The 27,274-nt window shown below is 40.4% G+C and overlaps 1 protein-coding gene and 1 pseudogene across 1 annotated transcript in view; both read left to right on the top strand.

Annotated features, from left to right (window-relative positions):
- Positions 1 to 25,484, top strand: part of LOC102022759 (chondroitin sulfate proteoglycan 4-like) — a 65,689-nt gene extending 40,205 nt beyond the window's left edge. Inside the window, exons 8-10 of the mRNA XM_005392714.2 lie at positions 6,059 to 6,231; positions 20,814 to 21,000; positions 21,638 to 25,484. Of these exons, the coding sequence (XP_005392771.1) occupies positions 6,059 to 6,231; positions 20,814 to 21,000; positions 21,638 to 23,682 (2,405 nt within the window). The 3' untranslated portion in view covers positions 23,683 to 25,484. The remainder of the gene's footprint in view (positions 1 to 6,058; positions 6,232 to 20,813; positions 21,001 to 21,637) is intronic.
- Positions 7,459 to 8,494, top strand: LOC102022438 (annotated as a pseudogene).
- Positions 25,485 to 27,274: the final 1,790 nt, after the last annotated feature.

Here is a 27,274-nt window from a genome sequence, read left to right on the forward strand (position 1 = left end):
CACCCTCTGTCCCTACAGAGTGACTTGTTTCCTACTGTAGTTCTTGGCCAGGAGGAAAGACAGTAGATTTCATGTACATTTCCATTGGGTGGTTTTCTACTTGATAGAATCTCAACTTGGGTGGGTGTAGAAATGAGAACTGTGAAATCCGTAGATCTTAGAGATCTTAGAGTTGGGATAGACCTTTGAGTCATCTGGTCCAATTGTTCTCTGTGCTTTTCATAACCTAACATCCCCAAGTAGCAGTGACCCAGTCTATCGTGTAAGCACGGTACGGATGGTCACATCGCCTCATTGTCTTTCCAGACACCCAACTGAGCTTTGCTCAGCCTGGCTTCTACAGTAGTCACCCAAGGATAGGTGGTCCCTGCTGCTGTGTGAAGCTGTGGGGTGACACTGACAGAGGCCCACGCTTCCCCTTCCCTTGTGTCCCCCAAGCAGCACCTCATCATGCCATGGCCTGCTAGGGAGAAGCATCTGGTGTCCTGCCTCAGGGTGTGATTTCGGATATCAGGTTGTCAGCTCTTGTGGATTTATATGTTCAGAGTCAGATGTTCTAAGTTATCAGGGAAAACGTATTCCTTTTTTTTAGAACTGCAGAGTTTTAGATCTATTTTAAAAATAGAACATCTATTTCTATTATAGATTAGAAATTCAGATGCATTGATAATTTGGGTTTTTATGGTGCTTTATAATTTTAACCTACTACACTGGGTTGCTATAAGAATTTAAATGAAGTAATATATGTAAATATAAGCTTTGATTCACCCCCATTTGACAACTAAAAAAATTATGGAGGCTTGGGAAGGGTTAGGGTCGTTTAACTAATAAGAATTATAAGCTCCAAGACTGAGTGCTGAATCTGACCCCAAATGCTGTGCTTTCATCTGAGAACTCCTTTCCTTTATATTCCCAGCCTGTCTGTTTTGGAATGCCAGCTCTTTGAGAATGGGCCCTCCTAGTAGCTGTTTATTTTGTCTCCTTTTCAGTGTTACCGATGTATTGAAATGCACAACCAGAAAAATATGCATAGTGATTTAATAAAGAGAAATGATTATGTAGAAATATGTGAGTTACTCAGTTTGGTTAAAGAAATATTGCCACCTGGCATTAGTTAACACAAGTTTTTATAAAACTCACATTGGTTCCATACCATTCAGCCTTTCTTTGCCAACTCATCAGACATTAGCTATTTCTGTCTTGGCTGCTTTATGCAGTTAGTCTTAAAACGTGGCTCTGGCTTGAGACTTGAAAGAGTTTACATGGCAGGCCAAAACAATTGTTAGAATACATAATGTGGTGAATATTTTAAGGTTACCCATGGCTTCTATGCCCTACCAAATTGAAAATCAGCTTTTACCTCAGTTATTTTATTGTAGGAAATATTCTAGCTCTAAATTAAATTATTTTTTGTGAACTAAGAAAATAAATCTGCATACAATATTTTTATTTCATTATTTTTGGTTTTTTTTATTATATATATTTTGAATATATGTGTAGATATGTACTTATGTGCATGTATGTGGTACAATATATGTGTGTATATATATTTTATTTTATTGAAGCATACTTTATTTCTGCAAAATTCATTCCCCAGAAAAAAATTTTGTGCCAGTTTTTCACATTGAATGCCACCATTGATTTTGTTTGTTTATCTTTAGTGGTGGATGTTAGAATACACTATAGCCTTAGGATTCAGTTCTTCTGTGTATCCAAATTGCACTTGGCTCCTTTTCAAGGGGTGTTGCCTTGAATGTTAGAGGGATTTACATTGTGAGTTTTGCTACCATGATCTAGTCTAGAATATAAAGTTACATATACCCACAGTTAAGCAGTCCATGAGCAAAGAGTCTTCCTGGCAAACTGTGACTTCAGTGTCTTTGGCATGATAGAGGGGGAATAACATCTCATCACTAAACCATCTGTCACCTGTGGCAGGAATTGAAGAAGAGAAGAAGAGAGAAGGGACTCATAGTGTGTTGTGGTGGAATGTAGAGCAGAGATTCATAAAACCTTTTAGCCAGCAGGTCTTGTAAGACTTAGTGGGAGATGACTAAGAACTGTGAGAAAAGGCTGTCAATCCTCAAAGAAATGTGTAAGGGCTTACTGATTTAGGAAACCAGACTTCACTCAGGAATACAGAAACCATGCAGAACATATTATGTTAACTACCCAGTGAATGGTACAGATGGGGTTGGGTACATGGATTTCTTATGGGCTGGAGGGGCCGGGGAGAGCTTGCTCACTGAGACAGGACTTAAGGTTCCCCTGCACAGTGCGCGGCATTGTGCCAAGGGCTGTGGAGGGAGGATGAGCATGCCAGGGAAAGCAGAATAATTGCAGAGTGAAGACCAAGGAAGAGAAGAATGTGTTTGAGAGGTGGAGGAAGATCTATCAGATCCATTGAATGGTTAATCACATCATTTCCTAACTCAGATATCACAGCACCCATTAAGTTTAGAGTGTTACAAGCAATATAGTGATGAGTTAAAAATACTTCTGAATCGGCATGACTTATATTTGGCCATCAGGTAAGTTTCTTACATCCTTTCTTGGTGACAAGGATAACCTTCGTAAGGTTATCATGGTATATAAAAGAAAAGGCAAGGACTGTGTCCATGCTGGTTTCTTGGTACAAATGAAGTATCTCTCATCTGAAAATGCTTGGCACCAAAAGTGACTTTTTTTAAAAAAAATCTGCATATATGCAGTGAAATGTCTTGGGGGTTGGACATTCATTTATGTTGCATATACATTCATTTATGTTGCACATTCATTTATGTTGCATTCATTTATGTTGCATATACATCTTGTACACAAAGCTTGTGATATTTTCGTACAGTATTTTTTGTGTACCTGCATTGTGACTGTAACCCACTGGTGAGGTCCAATATAGAACTTTCCACTTGTGGAGCCATGTCAGTGCTCAGAAAGCTCAAGGTTTTGAAGCATTTCAGATTTTAGATTTCGGGGTTAGTATGCTCAACTCATGCATCTTTGCTCCTTGTAGGGCTTTTCAAGTATTAGGTGCTTAACAGCGTTTGTTGAGGAAATGAATGAAACTTCCACACTTAGTGATCCTGAAACTCTTAATGTGATGGTGGTAGTTGTTTTTCATGAAACAAACAACTGGGATAAAAGTATGCTCAGGAAATAGTGTTTAAAAGAACAATAAAATGGATTTCTTTACCCAAGTCTTCTCATAGGCTTTAATATGCTTTTTAAATCTCTGAGAAGTATATGTAGAATGACAGTATATGCCAGAGAGCTATGGGACTGAGCCCGCTGAGACTTCTATGCTGAACAACAGTTATTCTGTGGATAAAATTTAGGTGAGACTTCATAGAAATCCTTCCCCAGCTAAGTGCCTGGAACTGGCTGGTGAAAACATCAACTGCTTTTCTAAAACAAAAGGTGGAGGGATAATGTTTAGCTTTTGCTGAGTTGGGCCGGACAGTAAGGGACATTTGTCAGGCAATTGCGACATGGGGTAAACTGGTTTTACTGCCTGAGCAGCTCGGAGTGACTGCTGGGCAGAAATTAAACTTCAGCGACATTCTGGGTTTCGTGGGTGGAGAAGGCAGTGAGGGACCAACATACGCCCGCTGAGTGAGAAGTACTCTTGGCCTGCCTGGAACAGCTTGGGTGGATCCTGTACTCTGAAAGGCCAAGATGAATTAAATAATACTCTTAAATTTTATTTTTAATTGACAAATAATAATTGTACATGTTTATGAGTACAGTGATGCCTTTGTACCTCTATACATGGTGTAAAGATAAACTCAGGGTATTAGGTCATCCATCATCTCAAACATTTATCTTGTGTATATAATGAAAGCATCCAGAATCCTCTCTCCTAGTGATCTGCAATTACGTGATTGAACATTGTTGACTTTAATCACACTTCAGTGTAATAGTATATGAGAACTTACTCTTTTCTGGCTGTGCCTTTGGACTCGTAACCAGTCTCTCCCACCCCCTTTTCTACCCACCATGACCTCTGGTAACTGCTATTTTGTTCTCTACTTTTATGAGCTCAGCTTTGTTAGATTCCACATAGAAATGAAATCAGGTGGTATTTATCTGTCTGTGCTGTCTGACTTTAGTTACTGCTATGATCTCTAGGTCCATTCATGTTGCTGCAGATGACAGGAGTTCATGTCTCTTTTGGCCGAGGAGAATTCCATTGTGTGTTGGTGCCAGATTTTCTTCATTCATTCACTTAGTGAAAGGCACTTAGGTCCAGTCCACATCTTGACGATTATGAACAGTGCTACAATAAATCTCAGAGTGCAGATATATTTTCAAACTGATTTTCTATTCTTTGGATAGAAAAATTTTATAAAAAGAGTCTCTTTTATCTCCTACCCCCTAAAGGTAACCTTGGCAGTGAAGGAACAAGTTAGTATGAGTTAGAGTTCTTTATAACAGGAGTAATTAAAAAGGCATCATGGGAAAATGTTCCAGAGAAAAACAGGATGAGAAGGTTGAATTGGAGGTGTCTTGAGACCACACACATAAGAGACATCATCTATCTGTCGGAAGAGAGGACCCCACTTTGACAGGAAGGGCCCAAGTTATGACTTTATAACATTGACTAGAGGCACAGAAACATTCCTCTTGGTCTCCTGGATGAGACCTCCCATCGTGGTTCCCTAGTTCCAGAAGCCAGAAAGTAATAATGACTGCAAAAAGTAGCAGCAAAAAGTGAGAGGAACGTGAGAGGCAATTATAAGCATCACATGAGCGTTTCATGTAATAATCAAACTTGTGCCAAGGCAGTTCTGAACTTGGGGCAGAACCATGTTTTTGAGGCTGACATTTACCTACCCTCACCCCCAGGAGCCCCAGGACCTAGTGCTTATCTAAGGGACTCAGGCATTTTAAATGAACTTTTCAAATTGCAGGCTCATAAAAATCCTCGCAAGTTTGAAAGCTGTCCAGACCCAAAGCTGGTTTCTTCTTGTAGTTAGCTCATGCTGAATGTGGTTTAAACACTGGATCTGGTGGCCCTTGCTCTCTGACTACAAAGGCTGAGTAAGGAAAGCAAAAGCAGAATGTCATCTAGGAGGCTTAGTTATTATTGGATGGTTGACTTAACTTTATAATTAACTTATAAAGTGCATAGCCAGAGAGATGCCCTGTGAAGGGATACCACCAAATCCTTTCATCAAGGGCTGAAACAGAAGGGAAGAGGTAAGATGTGGGGTCAAAAGAAGGATGGAAGTCTGCTTCAGACCCTTCATCCTGTGAGGCTGGGGATATTTCCCAAATCACAGCAATGGGAATGGGTGTTTACTTTGATCTTGTGCTCTTACAAGTACGATCCATGTGCCTTCCAGTCTGTGAGCTGATAAGAATGGAAACTAAGTGAAAGTGTTTACAAATTTCATAGTACTTTGACATTGCTGTGACATTTTTATTGTATTTTACAAAATATTGGTCCACAGTGGACTAGGAAGGAAACACTGATTCTTTACCATAGAATATTTAAGGAGTATTGCTCTACTATCACTGCGCCCAAGCCTCCTTGGCCTTTGGTTACCAGTGAGGCCACATTAGCATCAAAATCTATGTGTCATCGCCACCCCTTCCCAACCTCCCACTCTCTTGGTGTTCACATGGGCCTTTGCTGTCCACAAGGTCTGTGAAACATGCAGGTATGGGGTTCTGCAGGAGGTGCGTCACATTCATGCAAGAGCAAATCTCTGCTCCACAAGGAGAGGGGGTTTCTCGTGTGTTCTCAGCACTACAGGAGCTGCTTTCCCTTTATATACCCTGAGCTGAGCAGGACCCACATGTCTTTGCCATCTTTCTCTAGGGATCAGTGAGACACTCAGGTCTAGTTTCTTCTCGTGCTGGTAGCAAATCATGCCCAGAATTAGATGCCTCAAGGATCACTAGCACCTAATAACCCACTGACAGGTTAGAGCCAGGCATTCCCCACACTCATAGCCATGTGTTTTCCAAGGAATTTCAGGGGTCTGTAAAAATTACTTTACTGACAGGTAGCCTTCCTGTGCTTTCTACTTATGCACATGTTCTAATCTCTCCTTAGGCTCCGTGAAGGCCCTTTCATCTCAGGACCTGAGGGCTGTGACCAATGATGTGTACAGCTCAGGAAACAGAACTGTGACTTTTAGAGTTCTAAGTTCCCCTAGACTTGGGAGGTTGCTGAGAATGAACTCTGACAACAGCACGGAGGATGTTTCCATTTTTACCCAGCATCTGGTGAGTCCTGACGTCTGTTTCGCTGAGATGGGAGGACCTTGCATTTGTTTTCATCCTGTGAAACCCAGCAGATATGCTCTGCTGCCCAAGCCATTACTCATTTCAGCTGCGCTGGCTTTAAAACCTGACACGTTATAGGGAGCATAAGATGAGACACAGTTGTCAGAAGACATGGCACAAATTTAAACTATGTGTTTAATAAATAAAAAAAGGATAATTTTATTTATTTTATCTTATGGGAAGAAAAGTAAAACAAAATGTTATAACAAAATAATAGGAGAATAACAATAGTTCATACATCACATATTATCTTAAAAGTAGTACAAGATATGGGCATAAAAATTATCTAATTGATATTAGCACCAACCTTCCTAAAAGGATAACTTTATCACGGAAGACTGTTTTAAAAGGAAATTGAAAGCATAGTGGCCAGAGTAAATCCTGCATGGCATGTATGTTTATACATTGATATCTAATATTAGATACCGGTTATTGTATTATAATTGTATGCATGAGTATATGTAGTCTGTATCCACAGCCAAGTATTTCAAACTTCACTGATACTTTATTACCATACCATAATCCACGTACTTTCTTATTGAAATAAATAGGCTAACTTTTTTTCGTATTCCACCCAGGAACTGGATTGACCAGATGTGGTTGTTTAAATATTATTGCATTTTCTAAAAGTCGGTGCTTACAAAGAGAGTTTTTGAATATAAATATTCTTCTTGTTTGCCATTCAACTTTCTTTTCCATCTCGAAACCATATGATAAGTGATTTGGCTATAGGTGTATGTGATTGGGGAATAAAAAAATCCAAAATCAAGTCTAGAGGAAACAGCAGTATATTTGCATTAACATTTATATCTGCATTAACCTGCCTCCAGTTTGAGGTGGCAGGATGGAATTTAGCTTTTGCTTTGCAATTGCCTTTTCTGCATACAGTTAAAGGAGCAAGTCATGAGGCTAGCAGAAGTTCTAAATGTGATGTTAAGAAGAGGAAGTGTAATTTCTCTGGTTCACAGATGTGATTTGGAAGAATAAAAAAGATTCAGCTAAAAACTACATTGTATAGGACAGCTAAAATGTGCCCACAGACATCAAAACATGGCCAGGGTCAGTTTACGTTTGAATAGTAACAAAAATGATATCAGTCAAGTGGTGCCTTAGCTCCAGCCTCAGTTCCTTTTGCTTTCTTTAAAAAATTGTGACTATGGCTATTGGGCAGGAATGCGCTGACTGGGTTAGTCGTTTCAGGCAATGCAGCAGCTCCTCAAGTTGGAGCTGATGCCTAGGTGCCTGAATTAGCTTTAGCAAAAGAGAAATGGAGGAGCTGTAGAACATAAGGATGAATTCAGGAAGGCCTGAGACCATGGAAAACTTGCCTGATCTCCACACTATTTTCCAAAGAGAGGTTGCTATGGTGACAGACTGTGGAGCCTTTATCAAAATCCCAGGCTGTCCAAAGTAAGGTCTGGTCCATCGAACACACATGTCATCCTGTCAGGTGGATAAGCCCTCTGAGATAGTAGATGGTGGAGACAAAGTGTGGGTGAAACTTAGTGGCCAAGAGATGAAAAATGATAGGATAAAAGTATCCTTCTCCATGAAAGTTGTCAACCGAGGGACTAGGAAACACCTCGATCCCAAAAACGTTATTATTGAGCAAGAAGAGAGGAGGAGGCGGTCCTTCCAGGATTACACTAGACAGAAGATCACCCTTGAGGCTGTCCTTAACACTACCTGCAAGAAGTGTGGCTGTTAAGGCCACTTTGCAAAAGATTATTTCATGCAACCAGGGGGGGACCAAATATTCTCTGATACCCAAAGAGGAGGAGGAGAAAGAAGAGGCAAAGTCAGCAGAATGTGAGAAGCCTGACCCCACAAGGAATTTATCCAGAAAAAGAAAGAGGGAAAAGAAGAAATAGAAACATAGAGACAGGAAATCATCTGACTCTGACAGCTCAGACTGTGAGAGTGATACAGGTGAAAGGGCAAGGCACACATCAAAAGACAGCAAGGCAGCAAAGAAGAAGAAAAAGAAAAAGAAGCATAAGAAGAAACACAAGGAATGAGCGTAGTAGAGAGTGGGGGCGGGCGTGGGTGAGAGAATATGGATCCAGGAGCTTTGTGCCTTAAAGCCCTGGCCCCTGGAGAGACTTGCTAGTGAGAATATGGCCCCCACCCCAGTGACTTCGCTCCTAGGGGAGATGGCTTCCCCTCATGCAGCAGGCAGGTTTGGAAGTTGAGGTCAAAAGCAGCTGCCTGAATGAGTTGTTTCCTTATTGCACCTGACCTCTTTGCAAGTGACCCCTGCAGCCCACCCATTCATTCACCCAAGTTCCTTCACTCAGCACGTGGTCCTTTTATCCAGCTACCACTGCCAGAGCTGGATTCCATTGTGGGAATCTGGGTTAAAGCCACAGGCACTGCTGTGGAGGTGAGCCTGGCTGTCGTTGGAGTGATTGCCCCTTCCTATTGGACAGTCTTGGGCCATGTGGCTCGTGGTCTCCGCTGCACCCCACAGGAGCAGAGGGAGAGTAACAGTAGGAGGGAGAATGTGGTAAGAAGCGGTGCTCACTTTTTACATTCTCTCAACATGGTTCTACTGTGCTAGAAGTGACAGCCAGTAGCCACAGTCAGAAAACAAGCGTTTGCAGTGTGGCTCATTTTGTGTATGACATTCCACCAGACCACTGAACCAGACATCTGAGGCGAAGATCATTGCTGTACTTTCTATGTATTACTGCGAGAGTCTACTGGTTCCACTTCAAGTCTCTGCTTAAACTCCTGACACTAAATGGACTTGTGTTTTGTTTAACCAAAAAAAAAAAAAAATTGTGACTCTGATCATTGCAAGTGGTATTTCCAGTGACCTTTCATTTTTATGAAAACATAAAACAAATTTCATTACAAAATAATAAGAGAATAAAAATAGTTAATACACTATGTAAGGGGATAGGGATTTAACTCAGAGGCACAACACCTGCCTGGCAAGTGCAAGGTCGTGAGTTTGATTCCCCGTACTGGAAAAAACAAACAAACAAACAAACAAAAAATACACTATGTATCAGCCAGGTGTGGTGGTGCACACTGTAATCCCAGTACCCAGGAGGCTGTGGCATGAGGATTGCTGTGAGTTCAACGCCAGCATGGACTACATAGCAAGACCCTATCTCAAAAACACAAAACAAAATAAAAACCACTGTGTATCACAATCTTAATAGTAGTTACTCAGAGTACAAAACCTAGACACAATTGCAAATATATAATATTTTAGATCAGTGTGGTCAAAATAGGCTTTAGTGAATATAGTAGCCAGGATCCTCTAGGTTTTGGTACAGTAACAAATAACTTCTAAATGCCAGTGGTTTGCAAAAGCAAAATATATTTCTCATTATCTTGTACGTTGGCTGTGCGTCTGTGGTACATACCTTCTTTCTTCCAGGATAAGGTGCAGGAATAGCCTCTCTCTTGGCATTGCTGTTCTTTGAGCACAGATAAGACGTGTTGGTGGAACCCTGTGATAGATAACTTTATAGCTCCAAAGTGTCAGTTGTGGCTCAAAAAGGCCACAAGAGCTAACTTGATGCCAATGGGGTGGAGCCAGGACAGTCACTATAGTGGGCTAACCTGATAATACGAAAACTGCTTATAATTCTGGAAATCAAAGTGTGCTTTCCTATGAAAACGAGCCACTTTTAAAATAAGACACATTTCTACGCAGGAAAGTCATACCCCAGGCTAAGTGTAAGGCCCCAGCGTAAGCAAAGGCTTGACTGATTGAAACGTGGTTATTAAGATTTTATGTTTTATCCCACACACATACACAACGCCTTCTGCTTTTGTGAGCAAAGAAGAAAGTATCAAGGAAACGTTAATGATGAGGGGTGTTAGCCAGACCAGGGCTGCACAGCATATCTGAGATGAAGGACCCTTGGCTGTTGGTTTCTATGCAGAGGGGAGCAGCCTCTAGCCTGGAAGCACAACCTAAATGGTGTCACAAGTCAGGGGCAGGAAGAATTACTGCCCTGCATGAGTAAACCAGGGTACATGTTTCCCCTCACTGCATACCTTTCCTCTCCAGAGCTGACACCTGCCACACCAACAGCCTCATTCAATGCTTTGACTCAAGGACAAAGGAGAGATTGTCTAATTATATACAAGGTGTGATAAAATATAGAGTGAATGTTTAAACTTTTTAAAAAATGCTACAGTAAAAGACACATTGTCATTACTGCACCTCAAAAAATTCCCCCTTGCTTTAAACACACTTCTCCCACATTCTTGCCGCTTTCTGAAGCAGTTCTGGAAGTCCTGTTTGATGAGTAGCTTTAGTTGTGCTCTCATGGCTGCCTAGATAACCTGAATCAATGGAAAATGTTTACCTTTTGTGATTATTCTGATGCTGGAGAATATCCAGAAGTCACAGGGTGCCAGATCTAGCGAGAAAGGTGGATGGGAACACACACAGTAATGTTTATACAAGTCACTGGAGGACAAGTGATAGCAGTGTTCACTGTATTTTTGACTGCACCTTGTAAAGACATGAAAGAGGACTTGCAGAACAGCTTCAGAAAGTGGCAAGACTCAGCAGGCTGAGGCAGGAGGATTGCTGTGAGTTTGAGACCAGCCTGAAGTGCATAGCGAAAACCCCTCTCAAAAAGACAGAAAGTGGCAAGAATGGTGAGATAAGCATATTTGAAGCAAGGGGAATATTTTGAAGGGGATTAATGGCAGTGTGTCTTTTCCTATAATGGTTTTAATATATTTAAACATTAATCATACATTTTGATAAACTTGTGTACAGGGTTGTATATGTGAAGACTGTGTGCTAGCTTTTTATTCAAGCGTGCCCCTAGATATGACAGAATCTCTTGCCATAAAGCAACATTTCAGATAACTTGCAGAAATCAGCACAGCAGCCATGCTTTCTGTACTTCTGGTGTGTGGTGGGGTGGGGAGAGCTTATAATTTAGGGATCAGACATCCCATTGCTGCTTCTACTGCTGACTGCTAGTGACTACGTTCAAGTACGATGGCCTTTACAGTCAAAAGGTCTGGATTAGTTCAGTGGCTAAGGGCAAATTACATGTTTTTAAAACCTTAGTTTCCTCATTTATAAAAATGGGAAAAATAGTAGCAATGATCACTGAGAACATTTGGAACACTGATCATGTACCAAGCACTGGTCTAGTCCTTCCGTTGTATTACTTATCCCCATTTACCAACTTGGATCCTAAGCCACCAGGAGTTTATACAACGTGCCCATAAGTACACAGTTTATTAGTAGCAGAGACAGGATTCGAACCCAGGGCCCATGACACTAGGCCTAACTCCTATCAGCTAAGCCATGCGTTCATCCCAGCGCTTAAATGCAGAATAAGTCTGATAATAGAGGTAAATTCTTTGTACATTTCTCTACTGTTTTAATTCAGTATCTTTCAGACAGAGAGTACCTCTCCGGTGAATAGGAAAGATACAAGATGGCAATAAAGGTTTTATTACTTACAGGTCCTGGAGGATACACAATACACCCAATAGCCATTTACACACAGAGGTCAGGAAGAGAGGGAAAAAGAACTACGGGCCAGCGACTCCTTGGGGTCAGGATATGTTATCCAAATAAATTTCCCAAGGGGAGTTTTAATTGATTGATTTAAAGCAGGCAGACACGAGTTCCAGGAGGTCATGCAGTGATTGAGGTGGTCATTGTGACATGAGGAGTGTGCCGTTTAGTGAGATCAGTCATGCCGGCTGCATTAGCCGTCCTTTAGGGAGGTCCCAGTGAGCAGTTGAGTAAGTTGAATATCTGGATTTGCCACATGGAGGAATTGGGGTAAAGGCAGAACAGGAGACTGGTTCCAGGAGGCTGAGCCGTGTTTCTGGTATAAGAACGTTCAGCTAATATTCAAACTGGATGCCGAGGCAACATAAAATTATCAAAATTTCAAACACTCATTAGATGATAACTAAAGCTGATGTTATCTTTTTGTTCTTGGAAATGTAAAAAGTCCCTTTATTCTCCTAGGAACTGAAAGACCAGTTTCCCAGGGGAAGGCAATTTTCTGGGGCACTGAAATTGCCCAGTGTGTTTATTCTAATGTGCTATAGTAATTTAATGAATGGAAATGAGGTCGGCAGAGAAGAGTGACATTTGCTTCACCTTATAACCCACTTATTGTTTCCCTTTGGGGAAAGTCCCTGGCTGTTCTCGAATGCATTTTCTTGAGGGTGATAAGAGGAGAGAGCTGGGGGAAATGTAAGGGGACCCGTGCAGGGATCAGTCACTTCCCCTTTGGGCAAAGCACAGGCTGCAAGAGAGATGAGGCTCGGAGCTGAGTTCCAGAGACCCCGCTCCAGCGGTCAGAGCAACAAGGGCACAATGGGCAGACTCCTCATAGGAGCAGCTGAGGACAGCTGCAGCCAGGTTGAGGGTTTTAACGGGACGTGCTTGGCTAAATTTCTGTGTCTATCATTGGAATAACCTGTCCCAATCTCCATCTCAGTCATCGTAAACATCAGTAATGTGGGGAGGGCGGGGGGTATGCAGCAAAACCCTGGGCGGTTATAACCCAAAATGCGAACTCTGACTTTTTCAGGATAACAGCTGATTCTAAAGTTTCTGTGTATATGTTGTTATCTGCATATAACAAAACATACTTATTGTAAAAATAAAATCAAAAAACATTAAAACATTAAATTTGTTGAGAAAGAACAGAACATCACCCGTAAGTACAGCACAGTGGGCATTCATCTGAAGGTAATGGAATTCTGGTTAATTTTTGTGTTCAGAATGTGCATTTTTCTTTGTTACTTGGAGGAAGAAAAATTTTTAATATTCATCTTTCTGGATTTCCTCTATCTAGATCCTGTTTCCTTTTCCTTTTCTTTTTTTTTTTTTAACCATAGTTGAAAATAGTTTACTCACATTATTTTTGGTTTTATATTTTTTACAGCAGGAGGTCAAGTTTTACAAATCTGTTTCTCTGTCATGGCCAAAACATGAAGTTGCTGTCTTTGTACCTTTTGAGATTCAGCTAGACTTGCCCTTTCCCTCTTCCCCTAGTAAAGCGGACTAATTTCCACATTCCAGTGTTCATGATTTCACTTGTGCATGGATGTGAATATTTTCTAAAGTCTGCAGTTTTACGGCCTCTGTCAAATAGGACTTTGATCCACATTTTGGTGGTTCAGATTTACTACCTAGCAGCTCCAGAACATTTGAGAAAGTAAAAGGAATGGTGGAGACAGGCTGTGGATGGAGGTGGTGAGGAGAACTGAAAGTTTTTCTCTTGGGCTCAGGGCCTAGCTCAGCAGTATAGTGCTTACCTAAGAAACCAGCTTCTTACCAGCCAGGGTTCGATCTCCAGTGCCACAAAATAAATAATAAATAAAATTAAAATTAAAATAATTTTTAAATTAAAAAAACTTTTCTCTTAAATAATGAATATATTTATTAACACATGTTATGTGCTTTGATTAATTCTGCTCAGTCTGGTTGGTGAAAAAAGACAGCACTTGGGAAACAGTTATAAAAGGAGTCCAGAACTGTTGGGCCATATTTAAATTATCAAGTGGATTTGATTACTGTTTGGCTTTCTAAATGCATTTTTTTAGCCTCAAGAGTCAGTTGTAGCCAATAACCTGCTAAGTGTGTGGTCAGGAGAGTGTTTTAGGCAGTTGACGGACGATGGCTTTCACACTATTACTCGGGAGGACTGAATTGTTTCTAGCTCTCTGCCCCCCTCAGCCGGGGGAGGCAAAACCACTGTATCAGTTGCAAGAAAAGCTGCATTCTTTTTTCCTTATGATAAATGACCATTTGAATCAGTAGATGAAAGTAGCTAGCAAAAGAAATCTTGCCTCTATTATGTTTAACACCATAACTTTGGCAAAATAATTGTGAGGAAAGAAATCTTATGTCATCCTTCAAAAAGTATTTCCTTATCTCAGAATAAATTCAGTCTTTCTTCAAGCCACACCAAATCATTCTACCAAAATAAACAAGTAACTTTGTTTTTCACCATTATAGAATATCTGCCTAGTTGAGCAGAGCTCAACCACAGAAATTTTTGCTGAAAATCTTGTGTTCTGAAGAATTAAACATACAAGTGCAGGGAGAAGGTAAATCATCAGATTTTTTTAATTGCTGAAATTTTTTTACAAATTGAGAGTTGTTGCTTTAAAAAGAATGTATCAACAAAATAAGAATTGAATTCTATAGTAAAGCACTGATCCTCTTCCAAGTAGAACATGAAGCTAATTGAGTGATTTTCATTCCAGTGCTTATTGAGATAATTTAGAGTCATTAAAAAGCAAAATGTTCTGGGTTTGAGGTTTATGATGCCTGTCCTCTTTTCTTTTCCACAAAGTCGGTAATTGCATTTTAGCTATTGTGTTGTGTGTGGGAGGTCATCTATCTTCATCTCTGTCAGCTGCTGCAGTACATTACATTGCCAGGGTCACATTTAGAAAATTATACAATTAATTCTAGGATATGAATTTTGTCTAATTATTCCTTCTCCAAGAATCTGCATTTATTGCTCCAGACAACACATATTTTGTCATGAGCACATTTCCCTTGGGATAGAAATTAACTTATTACAACTTTATGGAGAATACAGTCAACATCACGGCTTATTAAGCTTTGGTCTTTGGATTTGCTGAACAGGAAGACATGACTGTTTTCTGTATTCATCACTCTAGCTCCATCCTACCCTGCTTTCTTGGGGTCTCTCACTCCTTGGCAATTAGACTCAATAGTCATGATGGATATTTTACACAACTGTTTTCGGCAATTTTTTTTCCTGTTAAAATTCACTAAATTATGTGGAGAATATTTTTCCATGTGTAGCCATTGTTGTCTTGTCACTCTGTCACCTCATTTTCAGGACAAACTGAAATTGCCTGGTGAGTCTTGGCCCAATGGCTTGAAATAATCACAAGTGTTATTTCTGTTAGAACTGCTGGCGTGGTATATCACTACCAACTCGGTGGCATTTTGTAGTTTGAAACAGCAGAAATTTATTTTCTCACAGCCCTAGAGGTTGGAGTCTGAAATCTATTCCACTGGGCCCACATCAAGGTGTACAGGGAGCTGTGTACCTTCCGAAGGACAGGAGAATTCCTTCCTTGCCTTGTCCAATGTCCTGTGGCTACAGCAGTTCCTCTGCCTGGGGGTGCATCACTCCAGTCCCTGCCTCCTTGGTCACGTTGACTTTTCTTCTGTCTGTGTAATTCTGTCTTTGCTTCCCTCTTCTAAGGACGTGCAAGTGCAGCTGGGCCACCGGGATAATCCAGGGTGATCTTTCAGTCGTCTCATGATCATTAATTTAATCACATCTGCAGAGACTTTCTCATACAAAGGAACATTCACAGTCCCAAGATTAGGATCTCACATCTGTATGTTATATATGACTACACTCATATAGAACAAAAACAAGGTGTCCCATACTTCCTTCTGCTACTTCCTAATTGTAGCTTTTTATCATTCTCATTTATACTTTTATTACAAGTCTATGCATTTATAATGGCATGAGAGCCAGGAAACCTCTTGTACACAAGTGTGAACTTGGACCTCCCTGCTAAGCAAGGCAGTAGATGGATATACTGCTGAGCTTCTTGAAAAGATTTTTTTTCTAGTAGGTTTCTGCAGAGACTCCTCCAATCATGGATGGCATGAACCTCAACTTGTGGATAATTACTTGGACCAGGTATTCAATTACCCATTTCTAACTAGCTCTTTCTGAGTATCACTCTTTAGGAACTCAGTTTCTGAAATGCATCTTCCCCATTCCCACAAAGGGGTTTCTCTGCTGGGAATATGCTCTACTGTTTCACCCCTCCTTTGTGAGTAGTAAGTATTTTGTGAGGAGATACTTTGTAACCATTAAAATATTCTGTTCCCACTGCACTGTAGCCCTAGTTCAAGCAACAACTGTAGGATTCTTACCTGAAATGCTGTGGCTATAATACTTTCCAAGTGGTAGCTTTTCTCATTGTGTTTTTCCTGCGATGCTTATTAGTTGGAATTCTACACCATTAGTTTTTTAATGGCCTTCCAGAAAGACTCTTGTAAAAGAAAAAATATCTGGACTAATATAAATCTATAAGAAATAGAAACGTTCCCTTCCCCCTTTCCTTAATCTCAGAGTGTGTTTATCCAGCTAAGTGGCTAATCTATCCATATGTAATACAGTGAAATTTTGTGGAGCTATTGGAAGCTCTTCCTAAAGCCGTTTTCTATTTGAGGCCACAAAATTCCTAGCCACTTCTGAGATCTTTTCTCCTCAGGTTCACTCCATACTTTGTCTCATGAAGTTCTGGTCTCATTCTCCCTTTCCAGTCCTTCTCCCAGCACATACAGCCATGCACACATATATACTATCTCTGTCTCACTCACATACCTTAGAACCTGGCTTTTAAAGCTAAACAGGGTCCGGAGATATAGCGCAGAGGGCTGGGGATACAGCTCAGGAGTACAGCATCAGCCTGGCAAATGCAAGGTCCTGAGTTTGAGTCCAGTAACCCCTCAAAAAAAGAAAAAAAAAAAAGCTAAAGAGGCTGAAACTCTTCTAAATATTAAAAACTCTATTTCCCTGCAAACTGCTTTCAGGGTGTAACTGGCAAGTTGGCATCCCACAGGAACTCGTATGTTCTTTTACTTCTAACAGCACTTTCAGTAACCTACCCAGTCCTCAAATTCAGATACTCAAGATTTATGGAATTTCATTTTCTCTCTCACTCTGTAATGTAGAGTGTCAATTCGTTATTCGAACTGAGCTTTTTACTCTTGAAAAAAATGCCTTTTCAGTAATAGAATTTATAAAAGATGTTTCCTCCATTAGGCTCCCAAAGTACAAAACTACGTTTAGCCCTCCTCCTCAGGTCCTTCCCTTGGAAGATTTGTGACTTTTGTCTCCACTGTCCTTATTTATGAGCACCACTTATTCCCTGCAGCAATCACTCTTCATACAGTTAATATTAGAAGATACTTACATTATTTAAATAACTTCTGATAGATACAGGAAGCTAATTTTCACTTATACCAAAGAGCCAATAGACAAGAATGACCAATTTCTAAGAAAACTTTGCTTGCTTGTTAATAGATTGTGTTGGTTTTCATATTGAGAAACAATTTCTGTGTAATTACATGTCTTCCTTAAGCAGGATAGGAACTTGGTAGGATCCATCCCTTGGTTCAAAACCCATGGCACATCACCTGTTTCTGGGAGGAAAAATACATTGATCATTAATCTTTTTTGATAAATCAGAAAATGGGAATAGAAATAGTATGGCTGTGGAATGAAACAGACTTATTTTCTCAGAACTGCAGGGAAATTGAGTATCTAGTTAGTACCAGAAATTCCCATCTGTGAAGAAGATAATCCAATTTCCAACCCAAATTGGATTACCTTTAACCCAAGTAATCTAATTTCTCCTAATCTTGTTTCTTTCTAAGGAAATATTGAGCAATGACATTTTCTTCTCCCCATTTGAAATCCCCAAATGAAAGCATTTCTTTGTCTCATCCTTCAGTGGTCTAAGGAGCAAAATCTCCTTACCAGCTGTTGTTGAACACTGTGGGACATGGTGCTTATCTTCCACAGAAACTCCCTAGACCAAAAGTTTTTCAGACCTCTGTTTAAAGACACAGTCATGGAACCATCATTGAGCCAGCAATCCTTACCCAGAAATGCCAACTTCTGCTAATTAATACAGTATTTCTAAATGTTGACTGATTAGTAGACTCAACAGCTCTGTAAATTATATGATAATTTGTTCCGGGCAATTTTGAACTGGATACTTAGGATACCTTAACAAAACCCACACAAGTTCAGAGCATTATAATAGATAGCAGGTGAGAAAATGTGTGACTCTTAGGAAGTCAGGGTTGTGTGTTTTTAGCGGCCCTCCCTTCTCTGGTATAGTTTTGCATTTTGAGTCACTGATGTTTGATAAATGACTACACATGTGGTGTCTGGATAACAAAACGCTGGAGAGAACCCATTCCCATTAGTTGTGCTAGGAAGGACCTTGACAAGTCACAGATATTAAAGACAAGTTAAATATTTAAAAAACACACTAGGCAAGGTGGGACAATTTAAATATCAGTGAGAATAATAATTGTTATAGAATAAAATATATATTAACATTTATAAGTTTGTAGTGATTCCAAATAAACAATCAAGTATTTCTCCTATCCCTCTTATTCCTTTTTGTAGCCAGATAGCTGATGAATGAAAGTTCTTCCTTGTAGAGGGCTGACATAATAAATGAAGAAGCAATGGTAGCAGAAATAGTGTTAATGTTTTGTCATTGCAACAGTGGATCAAGGCAATAGTATCTATGAGTCTGTTAAGCTATTGAGTGATGCTGATGGGAAACCTTTCAACAGATGGATTACCCCATACTGAAAACCACCTACAACCTTAACATGTCCTAAGGGAGTTAGCCACATATTAATGTGCCTTACAAGAAGTAAAAAAGGAATTATTTAATACAACTTGTAAAATATTCATATCCAAAAATGGAACTTAATTCTTACTTAAGCATCTAAATTTAATTACATTATATAGGAAACATGAGAAAAGAGGGACATGTTAACATCATAAAGATGCAATCAGCAAGATCCAAAATGTAGGAAACACTGCAAGACAACCCAATTTCCTCAACCAATAAACTGCAAGAAAAAAATTAAGCAAATCCACACATGAAAAAAAGCTGTAATAACTACTAAATGTGGTTTGTAGACTTCCTAAAATCTTGCTTGCCCAAACAACAGGATTCTTTTTAATGTAGAAAGACTACAAAAAATGCAAAAATTGTCTTTAAAACTAAAAAAAGTCTTCTTTTTCCAGTACTTATAAAGCATTGACAGATGAAATGATATGTCTATAATTTGATTCAAAATAATCTGTTGGCAGAAAAGTCCATAGAGATACTCATGAAACAAGACTGATTATGAGTTGTTAAATGTTGGAACTGTCTGACAAGGAAGCTGAGGTTAATTATACACTTTTGTGTAATACAAATTAGTCTTCTGAAAATCAGTGTGCTTTTCTTTAGTGAATAGATCATTTTTTAAATAGAATCACCTAACTTTGAAAAATAACCTGCCCTGCTTTTAACATTTCTGCATTTGTGAATATGTGTAATAATTTAAGCATGAGTAAAGTAAACCCCGGAAAGACGTGTATCTCCTCTAGTTAGGATCTGTTTTACCTGAGTGGTTATTTCTGATCTGATTTCCTGTATCACCTCATAGATTTGTTTCTTTACTTCAGTTGCTATCACTTCAGAAACTTCAGGTGTGTGTCTTCCATTTTCTTCTAGCTTGTTGTCTCCTGGACTTTTTCAGAGTGGGCTGGAGGTCTGAGATTGCACCTTGCTTCTGTGTCTTGTCATTTTCTATTTCAAAATATTTTGTTTTGTTTTCTGTGTTGATCCTTCTAAGTTTTTGTTGTAGATAGTTTTATCCCTAGTATCAAGTCCTTGCTAGGAAAAGTCTGTTCCTCAGGGAGGTCTTCTGGGTGCAGGAGGTTCTTGGCTTGTTTCTGCTTTAAGATCCTACCTTCCCAGTTAATTAAGAGTGAGATGTTGGTATCTGTTTGGCTCAGTTCCCAGGTTTTTGATGCTGTGCTGTGGTGAGGTTATTACCCCAGAGTTTCCCAGTATTGTTACGGAAGGGAGAACAACTGGCTACAACAGATACAGCATCTTTGTTAAAGTAGTATAATTAGCAATAACAATATCATCAAACACCGTTTAGAAACTGACACTGTGGTAGCTATTAATTTTGTACCTTAAACCACAGGAGCAGAATCTGCAATTATATAACAACCAATCATAAATTGGGAGCTTGTATTCAAAGTGTTTCCCCTTGGTAGAGTGGTTTCCCCTGTGGTGGGAAGATTTAAGAAGGATAGTGGCTAAAACAAAGATAACAAAAGAAAGGAGATGCAAGGCTGGAGGAAAGAATGATCACGCACACTTTGGGAAACTAGAAGAGAGGACAGAAGAGAAAGAGTGAGGAGGAGTAAGCAAGGGATTGTCTGAACTTGGCCTCTGGGTTTGGGGGCTGGGATTAGTTTTCTGTGACTGGGGCTCTCTTCAGCCATTTAGAAAAGAGAAAAAAATGAGAGAGAAAAGAAAAAGGAAAAAAGAAAGAAAAGAAAAGAAAACACAAACAAAAAACAACAAAAAGAAAACAGGGCCAGCCCCACCTGCCTGCTTCTGTTTCGTGTGTCTCCTTCTCCAAGCACATCGCTGGTTCACTAACTTACCCCCTTTTGGCTCCTGTTGTTATTGTTGCTTCGGACCTTTCATGCCACTAGTCTAGCCTGTCCATCCTGTGCGCCCTAGCTGGGACCCTACTGTGTCTCTGCACTCCCGCTGGTCTCTGGGCCTTCCCCAGCAGCTCACCTCGGCTGTGGTAGCAGCGAGGGGAGGGGCCGTTCTCTGAGCCCTCTGGTGCAGTTCACCCGGTCACAAAGGGAATGGAAATGGTTGGGATCCATTTTAATCTTTGTATCATTTTAGAAATCAGGGACTAATTTTTCTTACTTTCTGGCCAGGTCAGTGAAGGGTTGATACTGTACCAGCATATAGATCATGAGAACGCTGCCTGGACTGTGGAAGACTCTTTTACATTCACGGCATCCTCTCCGCCTGCAGCAGTTCTAGGCCCTGAGGAGTTCTCTATTACCATTTCATATGAAATTAATGAGCCTGGTCGGCACAGCCATCTGCTTGCAAATACAGGTAATGCTACTAAGAAGTGGTGAGTGCTTTATCTATATTAAAGTAGGGACTATTTGGAAGTAAATCCTTCCCTTTTTGTTAATGCCATGATAACCGCTGAAATGAAACTGAACAGTTATAAGGAACTGTTATTTGCATGCCCTCTTTTTCTGGGCCTTTTCTCTTTCCTCTTGTAAGTTTAATGGTTGTGTTGGGAAAAGAATTGTAAGTTGGGTTTAAAGAATTTTCTTTATATCTCCAAATGGGTACTTCATCATGCCTACAACTGATCATTCGTAATAGAAAATGAAAATGACAAATAGGGTAAGTTCTTGAAAGGAAAACAGTATTGAAAGTTGCACATGTTTTCATGGGAAGAGAAAGTCTAGAAATAGCTAAATTAGGAAATTAAATTACAAGTGAATGTGAAGGTTTTAAAGTGCACTTGCCTGAAATGTTGACTTAATTGTGTATGTGTTTGTATTTAATGTTTTTTTCATATGCTGTGGGTAGCAATGCTAATTTAGGTAGTTGAGCAACTGCAGCCCTTAGAAGAATCCCCTAGGAGGCACAGATGTGAGAGAGAAAGCGTTACGGAAACTGTCATCCGAAAGTTCTAATGAAATGCCACTTGTTCTTCATGTTTGTGTTTTACCAGGAGCTACTGTCAAGGAGGGAGACAAAGTTCTAATTGACCCATCTAAGTTAGATGCTTCCAATCTCTTATTTAAATTACCCAAATCTCAGCGCTCTTCCTATGAAGTTTGGTTCCAGGTTACGTCTCTTCCTCACCATGGAACCATTATGGTTGGAGAAAGAAATGTTACCACAGAAAAACCTAATTTCTCCCAGTTCATCATTAATAAATTTGGGGTGACATACCTTCACGATAACTCTGAATCACTGGCTGATAGTTTTACCTTTGCTGTTTGGCCAAACAAAAAAAGCAAATCTGCCACCAAGCCAGAGGCTGGTTTCTTTGAAGAGTTGTTTAACATCACCATCACTCCTGTGAATGACCAGGCACCGGAATTAAAGACGAAAGGACTTCGATTGCAAGTGCTGCAGGGCAGTAGATTGGTTGTGGGACCTGAAATCCTGAAAGTGGAGGATCCAGACAGTCCTCCAGATGAGATCAAATACATGATCATCCGTAGTCCTGGTAATGGCTTTTTGGCAATGGCTAACCATTCACCTGTACCTTGTCACCAATTTACACAAGCTGACATTGATAACTGTCAGGTGTGGTTCATACAAGACGGAAGTCCATCCTCTGGCATGTTTTACTTCAGTGTGACTGATGGCAAACACCGTCCTCTCTACAAGCTCTTTCACCTGGATGTCATCCCCATCTCCATCACCCTTGTGAACCTCACTGACCTACGTTTCCCACAAGGCCAGACAACTGTCTCCATCACCAATGCACACCTGTCAGCAATTACTAACGGAAGGAGCCCCCAGATCATGTACAGGATTACAAGGCCCCTCCAACATGGGCACCTGCTGATGGGAAACCAGGTGGTCACCAGCTTTGGCCAAGAGGATTTGGACTCAGGAAGACTGTCTTACCATATGACAAACCTCACAGCCTCAGAGGACCAGCTGCAGTTCTCGCTGTTCACATCAGAGAGCAACCTGACAGGGCAAACACTGGGCATCAGAGTGCAGCCTCGGCTGCGGGTTATGTCTAAGCTGAAAGTCACCAGTGGTGTGGCTCATCAGCTGAGAAGAAAGGACCTTGATGCTAGTGAACTTGCTAATATGACTAACAGTGATCCCAAATTTGAGGTAACAGAACCCCCTGTCCACGGAAGACTTGTACGAAGAGTGGTTCGCAGCACCATGATGGAAGACGCCACGCGGTTCACTCAGAAGGATGTTGACCAGGGACTGTTGGTGCTTGATGTGCATGCGAATCTCACTGGCACTGATGTGCTGAATGACTCCTTCACATTCCTGCTCAGGGCAGAGCACGTACAGCCAGCGATAGGTTGTCTCCCCTTCACCGTAGTGCCACCTGACCCCTTACTTTTGCCAACTTTCACACCAGATGTTCCTTTAGTTACTGGAGAGCACCTTGTGACCTCAGTTTTCTCACCGAAACAGCCTGTAGTTTCTTCAGGATTCACAACACAAACAGAAACCCAGGAGAGGCTGACCCAGACCAGATGGCAGGGGGCAGATTCCTGGGGACAACGCAGTGGTGCAGAGCCAGATGTGGATGGCACGATCTCTCCCATGGGGGTCATGTGGCCACCAGCTGCCACCAAAGTCAGCCCTGGAGCACCCACTCAGCCTAGAGGGGGCAGTTACCCTCTGATGGTCATCATACCCTTGGCTGTGGTGTTCCTCCTGCTGATAGTAATTTCTGTGACTTTGTGTATCTGGCTGCTGGGCCGGAAAGAAGAAAAGCCAAACCCACTTATTAACCCCCACAGCAACCTAGAACCCACAACCCCAAGTTGTAAGTCAGGAGGAAGCATAACTATTCCATCTGTCACAGTGACGCCCCTTATCCAAAGTTCCAGCAGCCCCCCTGCTAGTCTTTTCAAGGCCCTAGAGTGTGAGGAAATGCTGCCCACAACGGTTGAACCAGTAGGAAAATGTGCTCCTTGGGAGACCTGGGTAAACCTGGATCCCGACATGGTGAAGCTTTGCCGACAAACCAACCCCATGCTGAAACACAACCAGTACTGGGTGTAGATGGAGGGCTGGTGCTTCTATTGCCTGCCTATTTTATATAAGTGCTGGAATAGGCACTGGGAAATAATGGCGATAAAAAAGAAGTATTGGTTGAATTTTTTAAAAAAAGGGTGGCCATGGTCGCCCCTCAGTGCTCAGGTATAGCTCCAGATTAGATGTTGGCAGTGTTCACTGTAACCTTTGTATAGCTCTTGTGAGCCTTCCACAGTCGGCCTTCTTCCATGAATGCCTTCTTCTGGACTGCACTTCTGCAGTACATACATTTTTGTTGATATTTAAACCCCTTTCTAAGGTGCTTCTGAATGTTCGCCCCACTGTGAATAGCAGCAATTACATGGGATATAGAATTAAGGAAGGGCTTAGACATATTTTATTGACAGTTCACTTCTGAGTGAGTCAGCAGGAAGAGTAGAAACTATCTCAGCAGTAGGAGAGGAAATTTATCACATCAGTGTGTTCGTTTATGTAATGTTTGTCTGTGATGTCTTTTCTCCCTTAGAGTCCCTAGGTTTAGTTTCCAACACAGGAAATGCCTTCTTGATAGCAGGACAGTTAGCTCGTCCTGGAAGATATTCACTGGACAAACAGTAATGCCTCAGTTTGGTTCACAAACAAAGCATCTGGCAAAATTTTGCTTCTGCAAACTCCACACTGGATGACAAACACAGCCGTGGGCACCTTCCTCACACAAACACAAACGCAGCCATCTTCCCCCAAAACATAAAACAAATTAATTACATAAGCCAGGGTACCACTACATTGCGTTTCATCAAGAAGCTTTATTCTGATTTGTAAAATCAAACTTGGCATACCAAGAATATTTAAAACATTACATGATAGAACTTTTGTTAAATGCTTTTTGATGTCTCAATTTGGTTTTATTTTACAACAAATTGAATTAAAGCCCGATTTGTATTTGAATTGTCTCATTTCACCCAGCATTACCAATTCCAGCATCAGTGTCTGTAATTATAAAATGAGGATATTAGTACTTAACGTTAAGAAAGCTTTGGGCTGCAAATCATAAGACATCTATAAGTGGTTTAAGTTAGGGACTAGCAAAGTTTTTCTGGAAAGAGTAACATGATAAAGATGTTAAGTTTTGTGGGCCACTTAGGGTCTCTGTTATTCATTCTTCTTATTTTCTTTAATAATCTTTTAAAAATGTAAAAGCAATTTTTATTCCTTGAATTTGGCCTGTGGACTATAGTTTGCCAGTCTTTGGTTTAGGCAATAAAAGTGTTGAATTATCTCAGTGAGCATTGTGAAGGTGGGAGTTCCAGTGCTGGTTGAGCAGTTCAAGGTTGTCAGCAAAGACCGACACCCTTGCTCTCCTTGCTTCACAAACTTCCTCGAGCTGTAGCTCTGCATTCTTTTGTTCAACTCCCTGTGATGTGAGTTGTGATTGGCAACAAAGCTCCAAACAGTACAGCCACGTTCAAAGCAGAAATTGCAGTGAAGGAAAGAAAGATAGGCCAAAAGTGACTTTTTCTTTGAGAGACTCTTGTTTCATTATTATGACTATACTTTTATTTTATAAAGTTAATTTCTCCCTCCACTGTTTTTCATTGTTTGGAACTGGGCAATGTGATTCCTATCCCTCAACCAATCAATGGCAGAGGCAAATGGAATTCTTATGGGTGATAATCTCTTCCAGGGCCAAGAGGAGTCTATGACAGCAGACACCAATGGATCAGTCCTCTGTGTAATTAGGGAAAAATGAAGGAATAGCAATTAGACAGGCTAATTAATTTAAGGTCTATTAAAATATGCCTCGGGTGTTGAAATACTTGGGAAACGTCTATTTTGATATTTCAAATTATTGTCTACTTTTGATGTCTCCTTTTCATGTTTCAATGATTCTCCTAAAGCCAGAAACTAATGTTCCAGGAGTGGTAGTGGAAGTGGGGGGGGACTGTGATGGGAGATATATGCTCCACAGATGACATTTGACAATGGCTGGAGATTTCTTGGTTCCAAAAACTGCTAAGAGAGTATATTGTGGGCATCTATTGAGTAGAGGCCAAGCAGGCTACCAGGTGTCCTGTAATGCACAGGACGGTCCCTCAGAACAATGGATTATCTGGTCCCAAGTGTCAATAGTGTGAGCTTGAGATACCTTAGTTTAAGGTATAATGAAGAGGTTTTTGTAGATCCAATGAAGGCCTAATAAACTTATTACTGGAATCTAGGCAAAAATTATGTTTGAAAAACAGAATGGGGAGAGGGTGTGAAAATTTCATAGTACGTTTGAAGCTCTGGATAATGGTATACATAACATTCTTTTCAAAAAGTTATAGAAAAAACCAAAACTTTGCAACAGACTCATTTCTGTATGTTCTTTGTTTAAGGAAAAGATTTTGGCTTGTGTTCAGGTGGAACACATAAGGAGAAAAATGAGGTGGGATATTTAGCTAGGTATAGGTGTGGTCAGTGCCCCAAAAGCCTGATGCCTTTCATGTGTTTCATGCAGAAAATAGTTTGTTTCTAACTCTGTTTTCTATTCCTATACATGATGCTCCACCAATCTAATTTTAATTGGTCTTTGTGAAAAAGAATATCACAATCTACAGTAAATGGCAGTGTAGGATATTTGGGCCTAGAGAGAAAACCACTATCCTGACCATGGACAATAGATACTGAAAAATACTCTTTCTCTAAAAGTGCATCTCCCCAATGTTTTTGGAATTCTGAATTGTAAAGTGTGTATTTTCAGTATTTTTGTTTTCGAAATGGGGAAGAATGACTTTAACCCCAAGTTAGCTTGACTTAGAATTGTTCTTAGGTCTCTTCTAATCCAAGCCCTCAGAGGAGATAGAATGGCAGTGTGTTTTGGGCTCTGCACACACAAGAGAAAGCTGAGCAAATATTTTCTTACAGTCAGTGGTTTTGCTCCTCCTTGGCAAAGAGGATGCCTGTTCTTTGAGGAAGAGCCAGACATCTTTGGCTCAATGAGTACGATGGCTTCTTTACTTCAGCCATCAGATATCTGGAGGTAGGATTACTAGTCTGTTGGCACTTTAAAGATAATTCACATTCTTGTTTGTGAGTGTGTCTGCTAGAGCAAGAACTGTGTGAGATCCAGATGTCAAACCTCGGTGATTAATCAAGTAATATAGAATTTAGAGAGTTTTCTTCCAGAGGCCTTGGAATATTCTACTAACTTGCAGATGAATTCAATAAAAAGGATACAATGTCTACCATTTGGTGCTGGCTCAGGAAAAGCATAAAGTAAGATTTGGCAAAGCCTTATTCATTGTTGAAAATCAAAGTTCTGGAAATTGAGCCTGAAATGACTTCTCCCGTTGGCAGATGTATAATTGAATAACTTCATCATAATGAATTCAGTGTTTCTTAACAAGTGAGTGGTAAATTCACAAGTGTACACCAGAGGTTACTATCAGAAGAGCAGCTGCATTTTGCTTAAAAGATGGTATATTCCATCTCAGGTGGGCTCAGAATGGAAGTCTCTTATTTTCTCTTGACTTCCCACAGTTATTTTCATTATCAGAAGGCCTTGGAAGTTTCTGACCTTTAGGGGCTCCTCCTCAAACATCTGGATGCATTTCCTTATAATCTTGTGTTAATTAAG

Source organism: Chinchilla lanigera, unplaced genomic scaffold (assembly GCF_000276665.1).
Source record: "Chinchilla lanigera isolate Chin_1 unplaced genomic scaffold, ChiLan1.0 scaffold00045, whole genome shotgun sequence".
NCBI lineage: Eukaryota > Metazoa > Chordata > Mammalia > Rodentia > Chinchillidae > Chinchilla > Chinchilla lanigera.